The sequence below is a fragment of the Panthera onca genome, chromosome A1 (assembly GCF_046562875.1).
Source record: "Panthera onca isolate mPanOnc1 chromosome A1, mPanOnc1 haplotype 2, whole genome shotgun sequence".
Classification (NCBI taxonomy): Eukaryota; Metazoa; Chordata; class Mammalia; order Carnivora; family Felidae; genus Panthera; species Panthera onca.
The window spans coordinates 105,409,268-105,427,677 of record NC_138339.1 but is presented as its reverse complement, the minus strand read 5'-3'; the positions used below and the strand labels follow the sequence as shown (position 1 = coordinate 105,427,677).

General features: G+C 42.4%; 1 protein-coding gene across 12 annotated transcripts in view; it reads left to right on the top strand.

Annotated features, from left to right (window-relative positions):
* Positions 1-18,410, top strand: part of MAST4 (microtubule associated serine/threonine kinase family member 4) — a 564,301-nt gene that overhangs the window by 388,500 nt on the left and 157,391 nt on the right. Inside the window, exon 1 of one of the 12 annotated variants that reach the window (XM_078449303.2) lies at positions 7,503-8,006. The exons of 10 other annotated variants lie outside the window; for them this stretch is intronic. In XM_078449303.2, the coding sequence (XP_078305429.2) occupies positions 7,915-8,006 (92 nt within the window). In that variant the 5' untranslated portion in view covers positions 7,503-7,914. Of the gene's footprint in view, positions 1-7,502; positions 8,007-18,410 lie in introns of those variants that run through there. One more of the 12 variants, XM_078449324.2, reaches the window with a different exon arrangement.

Below are 18,410 nucleotides of genomic sequence, written 5' to 3'. Positions count from 1 at the left end.
CAAGTCTGAGATAGTTTCCCTGGGCCAAGATCCAGGTATGTCCAGGGCCCAGCTTCCTCCAGAAACAGTAAGGTGGAATGTGTTTCCCTGACTTCTCCAGCTGCTTTCTGAAGCTACATTCTCCGCATTGCTTCCTCCACTTTTAAAGCCAGCAGGGTAGCATCTTGCTTGTGTCACACTGCCTTCTTCTCTAGTCAAAACTCTCTCCCCCTCCCTCTTATAAAGACACTTAGGATTACTTTTAGGGCCCTCTCGTAATTAGGATCATCTCTCCATCTCAAGACCCTTAATTTAATCACATCTTCAAAATTCCTCTTGACACACAAGGTAACATATTCACAGGTCCCAGGGATTAGAACCTGGACGTCTTTGGAATCCATTATAGTCCATCTTTATTGGTTTTATAGTGTTTCATTTTATGGCTATTTCAGTTTTTACTAGCATTTGCCTTCATAAATTAACATTTATTAACATTATCAACACCTTGTACCTTTGGGGTTTTTTGCCCATAGTATGCTAAGGAATTCTGAGATTAATTTCCATATGCATGAATGTTTGTGTATATAGTTGATTGTATAAGTTCCAAGATGTCAGTTTATAGTTAAAATGTCTATCTGTATGTGTATATTTTATGTATATTTTGTAGCAAACATATACATTTATATGTGTGTATCTGTGTATATGAGAGGTATGTGTTGGTGTGTGTGTTTCCATTCTCCAGATAGCTTTCTAGATAGTTGGCAGGGAGAACATCTCTCCTTATGCTCTTAGCAGCATTGAGTAGGATCTTTATTTTAATCTTTGCCAATTAAACGGGTAAAAAGATACGAGTGATGCTTTGAGTGCATTTTTATGATGACTTATTAGATTGAACACTTTTCATTCTAAACACTGTATTCCATGAATTAATATTTATTTTAATAGCTTTATTAACAGTGAAAATGACGGATAGTAATAGATGTAGGTACTAAAGTTTGCTTGAGAACTTGGCTAAAATATTTTGTGTCTTAAGTTAAATACTAGCCTGTGATTTGTGGAGGAATTTGTATCAGCTTTAGCAATGGGATAAACTTTGGATTGTTAACAGAAGCGCATGGTTTCTACCTCTGTCTGTATATGCTCCTTATGTGGTACTTTGTTGGAAACTCTTAACTCTTACTTTAATGGGATAGTTTTCCATAACTTTAGATGTCTGACCTGGAAAAATATTCAAGAAAAAAAGAACTGATAAATTAACTTTAATCTTACATTACAGAAAGGTCTTAGTGTCAGCTACTAAAGGGCTAAATATAACTACCCTGACCCACTTAAACCAAATTGACACTTGTGATAATTGTACTGTAATTCATGCTCAGGAGCTGGATAAGAAATGATGAACCTTAGACCCAAGCTTCTGGGTCAAGAAACTCCAGGTCCTTGACGTTAATTCCAGATTGAGAGACTATTACAATGATTAGTAACTGAGGGTCACTGTTACATTCAAAAAGCATTTAGCATTTCATATAATCTAATTACATATATGTATATGTATACATGCATATAGCTACATATGCATGGTCTCTATTTTCTGAGATTTTGAAATCTGGGACAGTAGACCTGCTTAACTGATACAGCATATATAGATAATGAAATGGACTCATGAAATTGAATAGGAATAGATCAAAAGAGCTTTGCCAAATATATACAAGCTGAATCTTCAAAATAGCATGGTTCTCTACCTGACTTTGCTATCAAATATCTTTCTAACCCTGAGCAAATCTTTTTTTCCTCTTCTCCTTTCTCTAACATTCATGTGAATGGGTGTATTGAGGATTTAAAGATGGAGGAGATACAGCCCCTTCCCTCTTACCCAAGGGGGATTGATCTGCAAATGAACAGAGATTTTGATGTGGTGGGAGAACCTTTTTTTCTGCAGAGGCTGTCAGGAACAGAGGCCATTAGAGGGATATTCAGCATGGTGGGGTTAGGGAGCCTCAAAGGAAGGCCACCTAGAACAGGTGGCAAGAAGTTCGGTCTTAAAGTGAGATGGGAGTTAGCCTTCCGAGTTTGTCAGATGAGGGGGGCTGATCTCCAAGACTTGTTCTCTGCTCTAAGATTGGATTGCTTAGTTCTGTTAGGGGCCAGTACTGTGTGTCAGTTTTTAGTGGATCTTCGAGCCGCCGGTTTAGGATGGAGAAGACACACTGCTCTCTGGCTCCCTCCCACTCATCTCCTGTAGGATGACCCTTGCTGTCCTATAAGGATGATAGACCTTTTCTGTCCACGTCTATCCTGGAGCTCTGACAGACTAAGTATGCAGCTCCTCCCGGGATCTTCTCTTGCTTGAAAGCCAGATGATGGAGGGCTAGGGTAACACGCTTGCAAGCAGTGATTATGACACCCAACCCTGTCCTCTGTGCTGGGCTGCCATCATGCATGTTCTCCTCCTCTTCTCTGTGTTACACATCAAGGAGTCCCTCGTTTGAACAGTACTTCATTGCTCATAATCATTTGTTCTCTCCTCTTGGGTTTTTGTAAGTTACTGGTTATTTCCTACATTTCCTGAGCCTGTGATTCTCCTGGGATCCAAGGAGTACCTGAGGAAAAATGTTAGGTTCTCTTCCCGTTCTAGCCACTCTTAAGCCTGTCCTTTGCTCTCTCAGACCTTGTCCTTCAACTCGCCCTTGGGGATTATGCAGTTCTCCGCCCAACCTGCCAGGAAACATAAATCAGTTTTATTGTGTTTCCTTTGGTTTATCTATTCACTTTATAAATGTCAATCTACCTTGAAATATTGTTTAAAGTTTTTTTTTTCATATTCCCAGGATAATGTAACCTTATTTATTATCTATCTCTTGGTGTTCAGCATTCAAACTTATACCTACAAGTTAATTTTCATTTACCTTTTTATGTTCTTTCATAGTTTGGTAACATGAGCAAAAAAATGGTTTAATAACACTCATAGAGTTTTCTTTCAACATACTCCACATCTCTAACTCCACCTTTAAGTTTTATTCCTTAAGATGTGCAGTGATTACAAGGATTGCTTATTCAGGATGGGCAATTTTCTCTTCACACTTCTACCCTTCAATTCACAAGACAGCATTTAGAAGCCAAAGTAGACCTGTAGGTGTGGACAGCAGTGGGGAAGTAGTCACTTCTAGGTGTTCTAAAGATGGGGATTCATAGAGGTCAAGTTTAGTTTACAGCACAGTCCCCAGACTAGGCCAAGATCAGGCAGAATACCTTTGGAAACTCAGTATCAACACCACTTTTCATTGTGTCTTATCATTGGAATCGGCCTTGTGGCCAGAGTGTCAGTGCAGGGAGCCACTCACCTGCACTTGAAAGCTTAGTTTCCCACAGTGTTTAAGTTCAGGGGAGGCTCGAGGGATATTATCTTCAACACTGTTCTATGTATGGTGGGAGAAAACCCTATTGCATGGACATGGGGCAGAGGGTGGGAAGCAGAAGGGAGAATTCAAGTCAATGAAAAGAACATGGAATTCTTTGTTTGGGGGGTTGGTGAACAGTGAAGAATTTGACCCATTCTTAAGTACTCATTTTATCCTAAGCCAGCATTTCGGTAGCATGACAAGGTTATTTTTCATTGTCATTTACCTTTCTTATAAAAACAATGACTGATAATATCATCTGATTAGGTGAATGAGCATTCTGGATCACAAAGCTTGTCCATTAATGTGTAGGCTTAGTTATTGTGCAATAAGTAGAAAATCTTGCTAAATATCTGTATATTGACTTAGACTGGCTGTAGTCTTAGGAATTTCCAATAATCTCAATTTCCTCTTAGTTCTTCACCCAGTTTTACTGCACTTGCAACTAAACTATACTCTAGTTTCTGCCCATGTAATTATTTTGTCTGTACAAAAATGTCAGTAGTTCTGACAATTTTAATTCTTGTGTTTGCTGACTGCATTATCTTCTGAATCATAAGTTCTCAAATCAAGTCAAACAGGTTAGAAGACAAGTTACACTTGAGCATCACACCTACTCTTATCTTAAATGAATGTGGGAATGTATCAGCCACTTTCTCTGTATTAAGTAGTTCATTTCTGGCTCCTCACGCATTTTGCCCGTTTTTATTTTTTTCATTTTGGATACAACCCACATTTTCCCAAGCCTTTTAAGTGCAAAAACTGTGTTAAAGTATATGTAGTTTAAAAAAATTATGTTTTTTCCCATCCTTTTGAGAATTTTCAGGGTGGGTTACTCAGAATGTATAGGGTGGAGATTGTAATGACACCTGCTCATAGGCCAGGATATTTATCATTCAGTCAAGAGAAGAAAAATATGTTTTATGCATTTATTTACCCATGTTAGTTATCATTGTTGCTCAAATACCTGGGCTTTTCAGGAAGAATAGAATGCAAGAGTTGAGAAGTAGAGAATCATGAGGTCTTGGAACCATCCAGAACTTGATGTCTGTTCACTGGATCTCCTTCAGGTTACCTCTACTCAGACACCCTTATAGGAGGTCCTTTCTTGTTTTTTTCAGTCTTTTTCATCTTCAGATCCAAAGAGTCTTCTGCACTATTAATTCAGTATTCAAGGACAGTTGTCAAGCTCCCTAAATTTTCTTTCTGCACTTTCAACACAGTTTCTTCAACATGTAATTTATTATTCTTTTTTTAACTTTAGAGAGAGAGATAGAGAGACAGTGTGAGTGGGGGAGAGGCAGAGAAAGAGGGAGAAGAGAGAATCCCAACCAGGCTCCGCACTGCCAGCATACAGCCGGATGCAGGGTTGGAACTCACAATCTGTGAGATCACGACCTGAGCTGAAGTCGGCTGCCCAACTGACTGAGCCACCCGGGTGCCCCTAATGATGACATTTCTTTGCTGTTAAGACATAAGGAATGTTAGTACTTCTCTTTTCAGTTACAGAATATAGATAAAAATTAATAAGAGAAATTCTTTAGAGCTTCATTCTCTTAAAGTATCTTCATGGAATTCTTAAGAAGTTGCGATTCTTTGAAAAAAATCAATTGACCTGCTACCACTAATCATTTTAGGGCATCTTAAGGGAAACATAGATACCAAAGCATCTGAAGTGTCTCCATTCAAAAAGCATTTATTAACTGCTTGTATAAATCAGGAACTGTCAGATTTGGGGAATACGGAAATCAGTAACACATGACTTCAGCCTTGAAGAATTCACAGACTCATATGGAAGATGGAAGACCGTAGTAAACAGGCACTTACCATACAATGTGACCAGCACTGCATAGAGGCATGTTCAAGCCATCACCATAACAGAGGGCATGGTGTGGGGTGTCCTCTGCTCTATTCCCATTCCTTTTAGTATTGTATTCTGTTAACTTCTGTGTATTGCTAACATTTATATACATTGTGTTCTAAACACTGCTTACAAGGCCTTATGTATGCCCTCTCATTTATGGTAATCTCAGACGTTGTCCTATCCTGAACCCCCAAAAATGGGGAAAATGGGCAGAAATTAAGTGACTTGCCTCAAGTCATAGTAGTTGTTGGATCCAGAATTCAGACCCAAAGTTGTTGCTCTTAACCAATGGTCTATCCTACCATTCTAAGAGGGAGACATAATTACAAGCAGTTCTCACCCAGGAGTGATCTTGCCCCCAAAGAACATTTGGCAAAGTCTACAGACATTTTTGATTGTTACAATCTGCGACTAGGGGGTGGAAGGCGGGATGCTGCCTAAAGTCTTCCCGTATACAACACAACCCCCCAAACAAAGAGTTATCCAGCCTAAAATGTCCAAGTACTGAGGTGGAGAAATTGCTTTGGAGCTTGGTAGTTTGTGTCAGCCTTTAAAAATACTCTTTTAGGGGCGCCTGGGTGGCTCAGTCACTTAAGCATCTGACTTTGGCTCAGTGGTTGGTGAGTTTCACCCCCCCCCCCCCCCCCCCCCCCCCCCCCCCGCCCAAGTCAGGCTCTGTGCTGACAGCTCAGAGCTTGGAGCTGCTTCAGATTCTGTCTCCCTCTCTCTCTGCCCCTCCCACACTCGTGCTCTGTCTGTCAAATACAAATAAACCTTAAAGAAATTTTTTTAAATACCCTTTTAAATCCTTAAAAGCCTGTTTTTACAGTGTGGAGCAAAAAATACTGAATCAAGTTCCTAAGTATCTGGTGAAGTGTATTTTGTCACTTGTTAAATTGAGAAAAATATTGCCTTCTTTGTCTACCTTAGTAGATTTCAAGGATCTGAGGAGCCTCAGTGAGAATTTCAAAAGATGATGCATAAGAAAGCCCTATACAACAATGATCAGAAATTCCTAGAGTCCTTGGGGTGAAACTATTTCTGGGAGTCACAAGAATTAGATAAAGAGGATCCCAGAGTGCACTCCTGTTGTCTGTTTACAACTCCCTTGTCAGCTGACCTCTCTTCCCTTGTCACTCTGCTTGCTATTTAGGTAAGCAAGTTTGTCTGCAGTATTCACTAGGTGAACTAAACCATTTTTTGAGTCTTTTTTTTTTTTTTTTTTTTTTTTTACTAAAATCTTGTTTTAAAATTTACTATCTCTCACCGTATTACGCCAATTTAAGGCAGCTAATTTAAATTCTTTTTTTTTTTTTTTCTTCCGTATAGACTTTTACACAAGCATTTGCCTGTTAGGGGAGTTCTTTGAACACCATGCCTTTCTTCCAGATGAACAACAGGAACGTTGATTTCATCTTCCTTTCAAGTTCTAACACATGTGGCAGGAAAATAACTCTAGCATTTGTTGACTAAGTGCCAGGGAGCGTCTGTACAGGTAGCTGGCCATTCCCTGGATTTGTTGCAGTCCGCGAAGCCAACAGCTGTGCCTGTCGTAACTCATCAACTGGATGTAAACTCATAAATCCAGTTGACTGGGGTTTTAGGTGAGTGTGGCCTCCCCTTGGCGTGCTTTTCCTACAAACAGCGTCCGGGTGAAGAGTAATTACTGACTTCCTAGGAGTGTTTTCATGGTGATCCATTCTGCCGTGAATCACAGACCAGCCCTCAGGTGCGCCCAGCGCTCACCTCAGCGGGTGCGGGCCGCGGCTGGATTGATTGATTGATTTGGGGGGAATGATCCAACTGCGGCTGCGGGCCGGGGGCGCGGCGCGGGCCTGAAGATGCTGGGGTCCGGGGTGCTCCGGGGCTCGCGCACTGGTCCCCACCCCACCCCACCCCCAAGCCTGCCCCCTTTCCCATGAGGCCCAGCTCCCGGGGGAGGGTCTGCCGGTGGGGAAGGGGCCCCGGCCCAGCCCCTGCCGGCGGAGGCCGCACAAAGGTGCCCTGTTCAAGTCCGCCTATAGGCCCGCTCTCTGCAAGTGCTTTTAAGTTTCCTTTTTTTCCGAAGGGGGAGAAGAGGCGCTTTTTCCATTTCACTTCTTTTCCTTGTATGTAGATACCAAAAGGAAACACGGCACTGGGCATGTTCGGATGTTGAATGGTTTGCTGATAAGCAGCAGCCTCCCGGAACCGAAGCCTTAAAATAGTCGTCGCCCTCCCCTCCCACCCCCCGCAGGAGCTGCAAATGGTATCTGCCAAACAGATGACAAAGTACCTTGGACTGAATCACACACAGACAGCATTTTGTGCAGAACGCACGGCCCAACTCTTGTAATTACTGTTTATAGCTGCCCAGGGCTGACCAGGAGAGGGCAAACCCGAGAGGAAATAAGTTTCCTGAGCCTTGGAGAAATGGCTGTGTGTTAATTAAAGGCTAGGGGTACTTCTCAGACAGGCTCCAAGTTCTTGAGATCACAGTTCACAGCACGTTTCCTCTGGAGGGAGTGAGTAGATAATTGGGATTTTTTTTTCTTTTTGTTTTTTTTCTTTTTTCTTTTTTTTTTTTTTTTTTTTCTTTTTCCGTTCTCCACCCCCCCCCCCCCCCCCCCCCCGCCTCCTCCCTCCCTGGTCTGGCCTTATGGCCTTGAACCCGCAGTGAATTGAAGAGAGAACGAAATGGATATGTCTGACCCCAATTTTTGGACTGTGCTCTCAAACTTTACTTTGCCTCATTTGAGGAGTGGGAACAGGCTTCGGCGAACACAAAGGTAAAAACCGCGGGGATACTTTGCCTGGAGAAGGGAGTGTGTTGGCTTTGGAGGCGGCCAGACTGCCTTAACAGCTGGGGTTCTGTTTAGACAGTGGCAGTTTGAAAAGTTTCTGCCCTGCCAGGGGGCCGCTGTTTCAGGTATTCTGTCATTCTCGTGGATTTCCTGGGTAATCCTGATGGCCTGTACTTCCAGAGTTGTTCTCCTTTTGAAATGTGGTTCAGGAGGGGAAGGGTTGTGAGTGGAGGGGAGAGAAATAGAGGAGGAAGATACTTTGTCTCTCTGATGGGATCTTTTCCAGCCCTTTCCTTCACCCAGACGTCCGAGGACGCTTCTGCTTTTTGTAGAGCCTCTCAGATGTTACCTTCTAGTAAAGACTTGACCTTTATAAGGTGCAGATGTGCAATGCAAAGAAAGCTCAAGTTAGCCTGTTTCCTATTGTCTGTTTAAAAGAGACAGGTCCGCGTAACTTTGCCGTTGTTGTTTGTTTGTTTGTTTGTTTGTTCTTGTTGGTTTGCTGACATTTATTCCTAATACAGGTTGGCCTTTTCAGTTGGTAAAATACCTGACAGAATAGGTGGCGGCCAAGACAATTTTAAAACCAGGATGAAGCTGGGGGCAAAAGTGAAAGGCAGTTCCGAGATTGAGAGGAGATGATTTTAAAGGAAGTGTTTCTCTTCTGTGTCTTGTGTCCGGCACAGAAAGGTGGCATCGTTGTGGTTTTAGAGGGGCATACCTTCTGAGTTGCTTAAATGTAGATTCTTCGTTTTTCTTTCAAACTTGGCTTGGACATACACGTGCTCATATGTGCGTAAGAGCAGCGGTGCGGTCAAATAAACAGGATGCTGGCTATCAGATTTGGAGCTTCTGAAGCTCTGGGCTCCAGTGTCTCAGGGACACAAGAAATGGTGTACTTTCTTGTTACATCCGTAGCATCTTGTAGTATAAGTTCTGGTACGTAATACTTTGGAAAACTTTGGAAGGTTCCCATGGTATTTCTTAGATTTCAGAAGCATCCTGGAATACTCACAAGTGTCGTGTTTTGTATATGCGCATGCACACACACACATATAAAACACACACGTGTATGTCTGATACTGACTAGATTTTAAAGTCATACTACCTTTAATGCAACTTGAACAGAGTTGGTACCAGTAAACCGTGTGAGATTCTCAAGTTGTGCCATTTACATAAGGTAGCTGTGCTTTTCTTGTTCTGCTGTATATATTCAGAGACCTTATCTTTTGGTGTTGGTCATTTTTGTTCGAGACGTATCATCCATGCACCTCTCCCCCAGCAAAATAAACACGAGTAGTTAGTTGATGAGATAATGCTGTCTGTGAATAAGACCACCGCTTTCATGGCAGTAAAGTCTGTAACTTCTTACCTTTTCAGTTTGTCGAGGGCCCTTTGGTTTAGTCCTGGCTATGATGCAATCTGTACTCTCACCTGGAGCCGCTTCTAGAGAGCAGTCTGCTCTGACGTCACACCTGTGTGTCTGAGTCTGAAAAGCAGCTGGAGCCTCTAGCCATCTACCTGTTGATAATACTATTGAGCGAATTCTCAGGCCAGTCTGACCCTGACTTTCCAGCCCAGGGGATTCTAGTTCCAGCCCAGAACACGCCAATTCAGACAGCTCACTCACACAGGCAGAGAGCCCACATTCTGAAGTCACTTAGGTTCTTCCCAGCAAAATGGGAGAGTGTGGGAGGGCTTTCTCTACTCCTTAAGTCATAGACCTGTTTTTTTCAGTTCAGGGAAACAGAAAAGGGGATGGATTTTCTTCCCTCCCTTCTATTAGTGTAGGTTGTCACAGCCCGTCTGTTACTGGGGATTTCCAGGATTCCCAGAGTTTGCACATAGGTGTCTTGAAGATCCTGCCTACACACATCTACTTATTGGTCTCAAAGACCGGCACTACTTTATATTTATTATGGAGATTGGGAAACTTGAAGGGCAGGTGTCTTCTGGTCCAGGGTGATGTATGTAGTTGTTGCATTCTCTTATTATACAGTGATCAGTTCCAGCTCTGTGTCCTTCCCTAAGGACATGTAGCATATGCTTACAGTGGGACTCTTCCCATTCTGTGACCTCCCTTCCCTGCTCTAAATCCTGTCTCCTCCTCCAGCTCCCACATTAACCCCATTCCTCAGCTGGCTCATCAGGTTCCCTAAATCTGTCCTTTCAAAAAGACCTCACTGTCCTCAGGTTGTCCTTTAGCCAGTCTCATTGTGGGTGTGTCTGGTGTTCAGGTGAGGACCCCTTGCCCTCGCCCTCAGGTCACGTGCCTTAGCCCTGGGCATATCTCTGTGGCGCAAGCCGAGCTTTTCTGAACACTTGCCGACTTGGTCTGATGGATCATTCATTTTACGTGTTTTTCCTAGTTACTTGTTCTGATTAATTTAGTAACTTCGGGAACCTCATCCTAACCTTTTCTTTAATATCAGCTTCTTGCATCTATCAAAGACTGAAATCCAGCTTGGAGCATGTGAATGAACATCTTAGAGCTCTTTGGGATAGAATGTTTATACCACTCAGACAAAAGAAGGAGAAGGCGAATGGTTTCCCATTCTCGCCTTAAGTCTGTATTGTATAGGCCGTTGTCATCATGGAAGCCTTTTTGGTTTGCTCCTTCACATTTGCCTTGCCAGTTCAGCATGGCTTGGTTTGCTCTGTCAGAGGGAAACTTTGAAGTTTTGAAACTGGGCCTGCCTGGGCCTATAACTTCTAACTCCCTGAGTTCTTGCACAGAGGATCCTGCAGACCTAATCCCGGGCCTAGATTGTTACACAGTATTGACGAACTGACAGCCTGAATTCCTTATCCTGAATCCCAAAGACAATTTATTGTTCCCTTCATTCTTTTTTGTCTTGACTGTGACGGACAGCACTTGTCTGGGTGCACACTGACTTTGTGTTTTGCTGTAAAGCTCACATATTCCATTGGAAACTGTGTGTTTTTTTGTCACGTCATTTTCATTTTAAGGGAAATTTTCTTCTTTTAATTTTATGAAAATTTTTATAAATATTCTGTAAAGTCTTAAGCCCTTCAAAATATCTTTACTTCCTCTTGCCTTGCTGTCAGATTCTTTGAATGATCACAAGTGACACTGTCTTAAGGTTTATACTTCTAGGGAAGTTTTGCCTGGAAAATACCTCATAGCTTCTGCCAATAAACTACTAGCAAATCAAATCTAGCACTGTATAAAAACAATTATTCATCATGACCTGTTGGTCCCAAGTCTATGCACAGGTGGTTCAACACCAGAAAATCAATCAATGGAATCCATCACATAAATAAGCTAAGTAAGCATTATCACAGGATCACAGAAAAATCCATTACTCATATGACAAAAACTCTCAGAAAACCAGGCATAGAGGGCCACTTCCTCAAGTCGATGAAGAATATCTACTTAACACAGCAGTCCTCCCTAATCTGTGGTTCTACTTGGTGCAGCTACCAGTGGTCAGCCACAGTCCCAAAGCAGATGATAGCGGCCGAACACTAGGTCACGATGCTTATATCATTCACCTGACTTCATCTCCTCGCATAGACACTTTGTACATCATCCCGAGAAGAAGGGTGAATACAGTGTAATAAAGTTTGAGAGACAGGCCATATTCGCCTAATGTTGATTACACTATGTTATAATTATTCTATTTTATTATTAGTTACCGTTGTTAATCTCTTACTGTGCCAAATTTATGAACTTTATTTTATTTTGGATGTAGAAGAAAACGGTGTATATAGGGTTCGGTACTCTTTGGCATCTTTTGGGCTTCTTCTAGGGGGTTTGAAACATATCCCTGTGAATAAAGGGAACGGCCATAGTGAGACACTGAAAGTTTTCCTTGCTGAGATCGGGTAGAAGGCAAAGATGTCCCATCTCATCAAGCACTCCTTTTCAACCGGACACAGTTTCTTTTTTGATATCTGCCTTGATCTCCTCTTTCCCCTTCTCATTTCATCAAGGCTGACTCAGTACAGCCATTCACCTGCTGCTTTGAGGGACAGAAATCTACAGCTGCTTCATGTTACCACTGATGTCGATGACCTTTTTCCCCTGTTGGATTAAAAACTTTTGTGGGGAGGAAGATCAGGCTGCTCTTTGATTTATATCACATATGTAAAGAGAGGGCTACCATTGATTTATAAGTGTTGCTGCTCAGTTTTGAGGTGCGACTTTAGTCTTAATGATACACAGTCTAGAGAATCTAGAAGATACTCGATTTTTAACCTTAATGGTCAGAAATCTGTCATGTTTTCATTGGGCTGACCTGATGCTATCCAAATCTCAATGACACCTAAATCGAGTGTCATTGTCCATGCCAATGAGCACCTTGTGACTCAGTTAATCACTTGGAACAAGTTTCCTAATGTATTTTGCGAGAACTCATGGGCTAAAAGTTGCTTTGGGGTTTTTTTGTTTTTGTTTTTTCTTTACTTAAAAGTTGTGTACTTTATTATTTCTCAGTTTTATTCTTTCATTTTTTTTTAACGTACATCCAAGTTAGTGGGCATATAGTGCAACAATGATTTCAGGAGTAGATTCCTTAATGCCCCTTACCCATTTAGCCCATCCCCCCCCCCCCACAACTCCTCTAGTAACCCTCTGTTCTCCATATTTAAGAGTCTTTTATGTTTTGTCCCCCTCCCTGTTTTTATATTATTTTTGCTTCCCTTCCCTTATATTCATCTGTTTTGTCTCTTAAAGTCCTCATATGAGTGAAGTCATATGATTTTTGTCTTTCTCTGACTAATTTCGCTTAGCATAATACTCTCTGGTTCCATCCTTGTAGTTGCAAATGGTTTTTTTTTAATGTTTTCTTTCTTTCATTTTTTTTTTTTCTGAATTCATATTACTCAGCAGTTGCTCCGAACAGCAGGTACATTCAGGGATCTTTAACTGCTGAATGTATTGAATTTTTATGTATGCTTCATCTTCCTTTCAGAAACATCTGTAGTGTTTGGTGAGTTTTTCTTTTTGTTTTCGTCATGAATATGTGTCTCTAAAGAGTATGAAGAATAAACTTCTGTCTTGTCCTGACATGTGGGGTATTAGTGAATTTGTACTCACCCCTTTTATGGAAAGTCCCATTAAATCCACATTTACTGAGCATCTATTGTGTGCCTGGGCACTGCAGCCCAAAGCTGAGTCATAGAATTGCCTTCAATGAGGACATGCAAATGAATCATTGCAAACCAGGGCAATAGAGAAGTATTTATAAGGTACATATAAGCCATAGGAGTGGCCAGTGGGGAAGAGAGACTTTGGTCTCAAGGAGCCAAAGGAGAAGCCATATGGAAAAGACAATACCTCAGGGAGGTTTTGAAGGATAGGTTTCTTCTGTTTATCAGACCGAAGGACAGGGCCATCCCAAAGGGCAAAAGAAATGGTGTGTATGAAGGCACAGTGGCCTTAGCAACAGAGTTCAAGGGACTATACATAGCTCAATATTGCTGGAGCATAAAAAACCAGAAGCATAACTCAGTATTGTTGATGCATAAAGTTTGCAGAGGCAATGCAGTATACCACAGTGGTGAAGAGGGTTGATCTAAAAGCCAGTTCACCTGGGTTTGAATGAGATTGGGCAAGTTCACTGGACTAGAGTTGCTCCATCTAAAACCAGGGACAGGTAAATTACTTACAGGATTGTTGTAAGGAGTAAAATATGCTCATATGAGTAAAATGCCTAACACAATGACTGGCACGTAAAAACTCTCAGTAGATACTCAGTATTCACATTGTTTCCATCGTTACAACAAGGGGATGAGTAGTGGGCGATCAGGCTAAGGATGAGAGTTGAGGCACTTGCTGTTTGTGGGAGCTTGCTTGGCCTTTACCCAAAAGGACGAAGGCCTATCTGGCAGCTTTGGGGATTTTAGGTCTGTGAGAGGAGGGTGGGACCTGGAAACCAATGAATGAGTCATTGCAGTAGCCTACCGAAAAGGTTATGCAGGCGTGAGGAAGGAATACGGTGAGATTATGACTTTGAGAGAGACAAAGGGTATCAAGTTGATAAAAATTGATGAACCATCGACTCTGAGAGATCAGGAAACGTTGCATAGTGGCCCTGGGGATTGTGACCTGGGAGATGAAGGAACTACCTTTACAAAGAGGCGTGGGGGAAGGGAAGACCAAAGAACTTGTACTCATCTCTTTGATCCCCAGAAGCCTGATTAATCTAATTTATTGAGCATCTAATATGTGCTGAATGTAAGGAAGTGTTCCTTCCTTCACTCAGCCAATATTCACAGCACCAATATCTTGGGCTGGGCAAGGATTATAGTGGTGAACAAGACAGAGTGCTTGGGCCTTGCAAATAAACAAGCATCTAAATAAATCAATTGTCCAATGGTGATCAGTGTTCCAAAGGCTTATAAGTAAGTGCTGAGAAGAGAGAGTAACAGTGTGGGGGGCTGCTTTAGATCATGTGGTCAGGGAGTGTCTTTTGAGGAGGTAGATAAAACTGAACAGGAGACCTAAAAACCGTGAAGGAGCCATTGGTGGGAAGCATTTGGGATTGGCATCTGGGAATGGCAAAGGCTCTGAGGCAGGAAACAAAGAGCCCTAGACAGGCCGTTGGGGGTGTGGGTTTAGGGCACCAGGGAGGCTGGACCAGAAATAATAAGCTTGAGAGTCATCATTAGGGCCATCCGAAAAATACAGTAGATGAATCTGTGGGAGAATAAGGTTGCTCCATTTAAGGAGTGGGCAGAGATTCAGATAGGTACAGGTACAGAGACTTGGAGGAGAATCTGGAGTGTTCTCATGGAGCTCCAGCGAGGAGGACAGGCAGCAGTGTCACTGCACAGAGAGACAGCAGGAACATGTGCGTTGTGTCTGACAATGGGGAAGGCATGGGTGACCTCAGCACCAAGAGCAGAGGCAGTGACAGGGTGGGGGTGTGGCTGGGGCTGAGGCCCAGGAGCCAGGAAATAGTAGTCAAGTGAGGAATTGCAGACCATGGGTGGTAACCACTCTCTGCGGGTAGCTACCTACAGCAGTGACACATCATTGTGTCCCAGCTCCTGCACATTCACAGCCGGCCCGGCAGCTCTGTTCCCTGAATCATATCCCCTTACTCACTGTTGCTCATTTTATTGTCTGCCTCATCGCCCAAATGGGCAATGACAGTTTCCTTTTCACCACCTCTCTGGAAGATCAGGCTCTGTCCACAGCCTTATGAGTACCTGTCACTTACCACTCTTGCTTCACATCACAGGCTCTGAGTGCCCGAAGCTCCCTCCCCCTGCCCCCACCACTTTGTGTTTTCTGGAGCTTGAGCTCTGACTCTCCCCGAAGTGTGTTCCTCTGGAGGCTGAAACCTGGTTCACTCACTGGCTTCCTCTCATCCTCTCCCTGCCTGACCTGCAGGCGTGGCCCCTCCCCGAGTCTCTGCACCCCTTTCCTCCCACTCGGAGCTCTGCCCAGGCCTGTTTCATCAGTGCTTCCTTTCATCCCTCTCCTTTCTTCAAGCTCCAGACTGTGTTCTCTGCCTGCTGGATGGGACTGCCTGTCACTGCAGGACTCACCCTTTGGTCTGCCCCTCAGGGTTAGCTCTCACTTTGGTAGCATTCCTTGAGACCCTCCCTCGGTGGATCCTCCTCCCCCAACCTAATAAGGGATCCCCTTAGGGAAGAGCAGAAAGCCAAGTCCCCAGACCAGGAACAGCCAGCAGCTGTCCCAGTGGTACCTGGGGAGATCGTGGCCACCCCACGCCACAGCAGTCTGTGTGTCCTGTACTCTAGTAAAGTTTACCACGTACAAAGGACGTGAGCAGGAATATGCACATGTCGAAAATAACGCTTTTATTCTCTAGTGTGAAGCTTTCAATAGGAGATTGCAGACTGTTTTGCTCCTTGAATAGGAAGGTCTTTGGGGGTTGAGAGGGAAGGATAAAGAAGAGAGGAGGAAAGAAATGAGATGGGTGTGTGTGTGTGTGAGAGAGTGCAAAAGGAGGATTTAAAAATTAGTTCTTTAAAAATAAACCATTATAATATAGAGTCTGTGCTCCATGGGCAGGCATGGGCTATTCATTGCTAGAACTTGTCAGCACTGGGTGGAGTATATCACCAAGTTCACAGTGACAGGGTAGAACATTATATGCTTTTATGGCTTTGCTTGGTTCTCTTTACACTTAGATACTGTTACCAGAAGCCTGGGTGATGTCTTTAAAACAAGAGAGTCGTACACCTCAAGATGGAGAGTATCTGCCTTCTGGGCTAAGAACGGAGAGGTGCTGGGGTTAGGAAGTAACTTCAGTCCCTATGTGGAAATGGGTCCTAGAGGAGAAAACTTCGAATAGGACTCCTGCATAATTTGGGAGACTGGAAAGAGGCTGATTTCTCCGGGAGATTAAGACTGGAAGTCCCGAGTCCCCACCTCACCCCCATACACACCCATCTTGTGTGTGTGAGCATGCACAAGCTATTTTAATCTGAGCTGTCTTTACTACATGTAACCTAGTCATTTGGGAGTGACGTCATGGTAACTGAGTAATCCCTTTGAAAGTTAAGTGGTAGAGCCAAGATATTAAAATAGTCCTGGGGCTACCTGGATGAAAGTGGGCACGGGGTGTGTATAAATCCACTTATTAGAGGCGCAATCTCTATCAGTGGAAGTCTTGAGTATATAATAGCAAACTGGGTTTTTGTGGTACGTGGGACATTGTGTAACTTGAAAGATCTCTAGAAGTTCCCATGGTCATTAACACTTAAGTTCTGGTACTTTATTTTCTTTTCCTCTGTCCTGGTAATCAGGAAAGTTGTTTGTAAATTCTGAAAATGTTGACCCGAAACCTCATTAATAGAACAAGAAGATCTGCAGGAGGTTTAACGACATTAATGGCCATTGGACATGCTTATTAGAGAAGGTAGTTAGGCCAAAATCAGACTGAAACATCATATGGTGCTTTTGGTTTTTACTTACTTACTTACTTATTTATTTATAAGGCCTGAGCAGCATTTGAAGGTATAAACAAACTGGTAAGGAGATTAGACAGCCATTAATGTTTATCTCTTAAGCTTCACATTGCTTGGGTTGTTACAGAACCCTGACACTTGCTACATTCCACTGACTTGGTGTTCTTAGATTTGTCAGTGGCTCAGATTGTGTTACAGTGTGGGATCCCTTAGGAAACTAATTGTAGGCAATATATAGGCAAAATCCAGATCGTGGTGTATGCTCGGCCACCTACCATTTGTGTTGTGAAGTTCTCAAGTAAGCTTTTAGCTCTTAAAGGTAAGAACCAGCTTCGTGTCCCTGGAAACTTTCTAGCGTGATGTGGCATTTCAAACTGCAGATATCTTTTGGAGATAGCATATTAGTTTCTGAGTGAATCACCTGGGCGGAGCGAATGAGGAACTGATGACCCTTGCTGAGGTCTCCTAGGGTCATAGAATCAGAAAGAGAAGAAAACTGATGGATTCACCAGGGTCATTTTGCCATAGGAGTATTTCCTAAAGCTGTCTTTGCTATGGTTTATTCTAATTTTAAACATTACAGTGCATGTCGGTGTCTCAGGACCCTGACTTTGACCTTAGTGCATTTCTTTCTTGAGTCACTATTAGACTATTATCCAGCCACTGCCATACTGATTGGCTGCTAAATTTGAAGAAAATCACTGAATCCATAGCTTGCATAAAAATCACCTATGTCCCTTTAACATGCATAGCTTTTCAAATGCTAGATGATGGATATCTTTAAATTAGAAATCATAAGTATTAAAGGTTCTATTTTTACATATACATGGAGGGGTTAAGAGGAAGAGGTATGTTTGTCATGGGAGAAACTGCCTGGTGAATAAAGTAGTCTAGGAAATTGGGTAAATGAAACCTTTGTTACTGTAAAACAATAGCCATTAAGTGACTATTATGTAATGTTATTTCTTACGGTTGATTTGGAATGGTTTGTTGATCTTGAAACTTGAGATAAAATTCCTGTAAAAATACTACTTACATTTGGCTGATCTCACGACTTTTGATACAAAATCAGACTTTTCCAAGTAGATGATCTCTGTTAGACACTGAGCTCTAGAGATACTGAAGCCATGTCAGATAGATTTTTTTTTTTCCCCACCTAAAGAGTAATTTTATCCACTTGGTGTTCTCCATTTGAGTACGCATCCAAATAAACACAAATATTTGCTAATCCAAAAAATGGGTCATTGTAAAATTAGCCTATGCTTGCTCAACCTCTCCAAAAGGACACACAGGTGGCAAAACAGCTGATAGGCACACTCACCTAATTTGACAGTTTGAATGGATGATGATGAATTTGCGTTTTCCATAAAAGATACATTGTTTTTTTCTTCTCAAATTTTTTTAAATTCTAGTTAGTTTACAAACAGTGCAATATTGGTCTCAGGAGTAGAATTCAGTGATTGATCCCTTACATACATC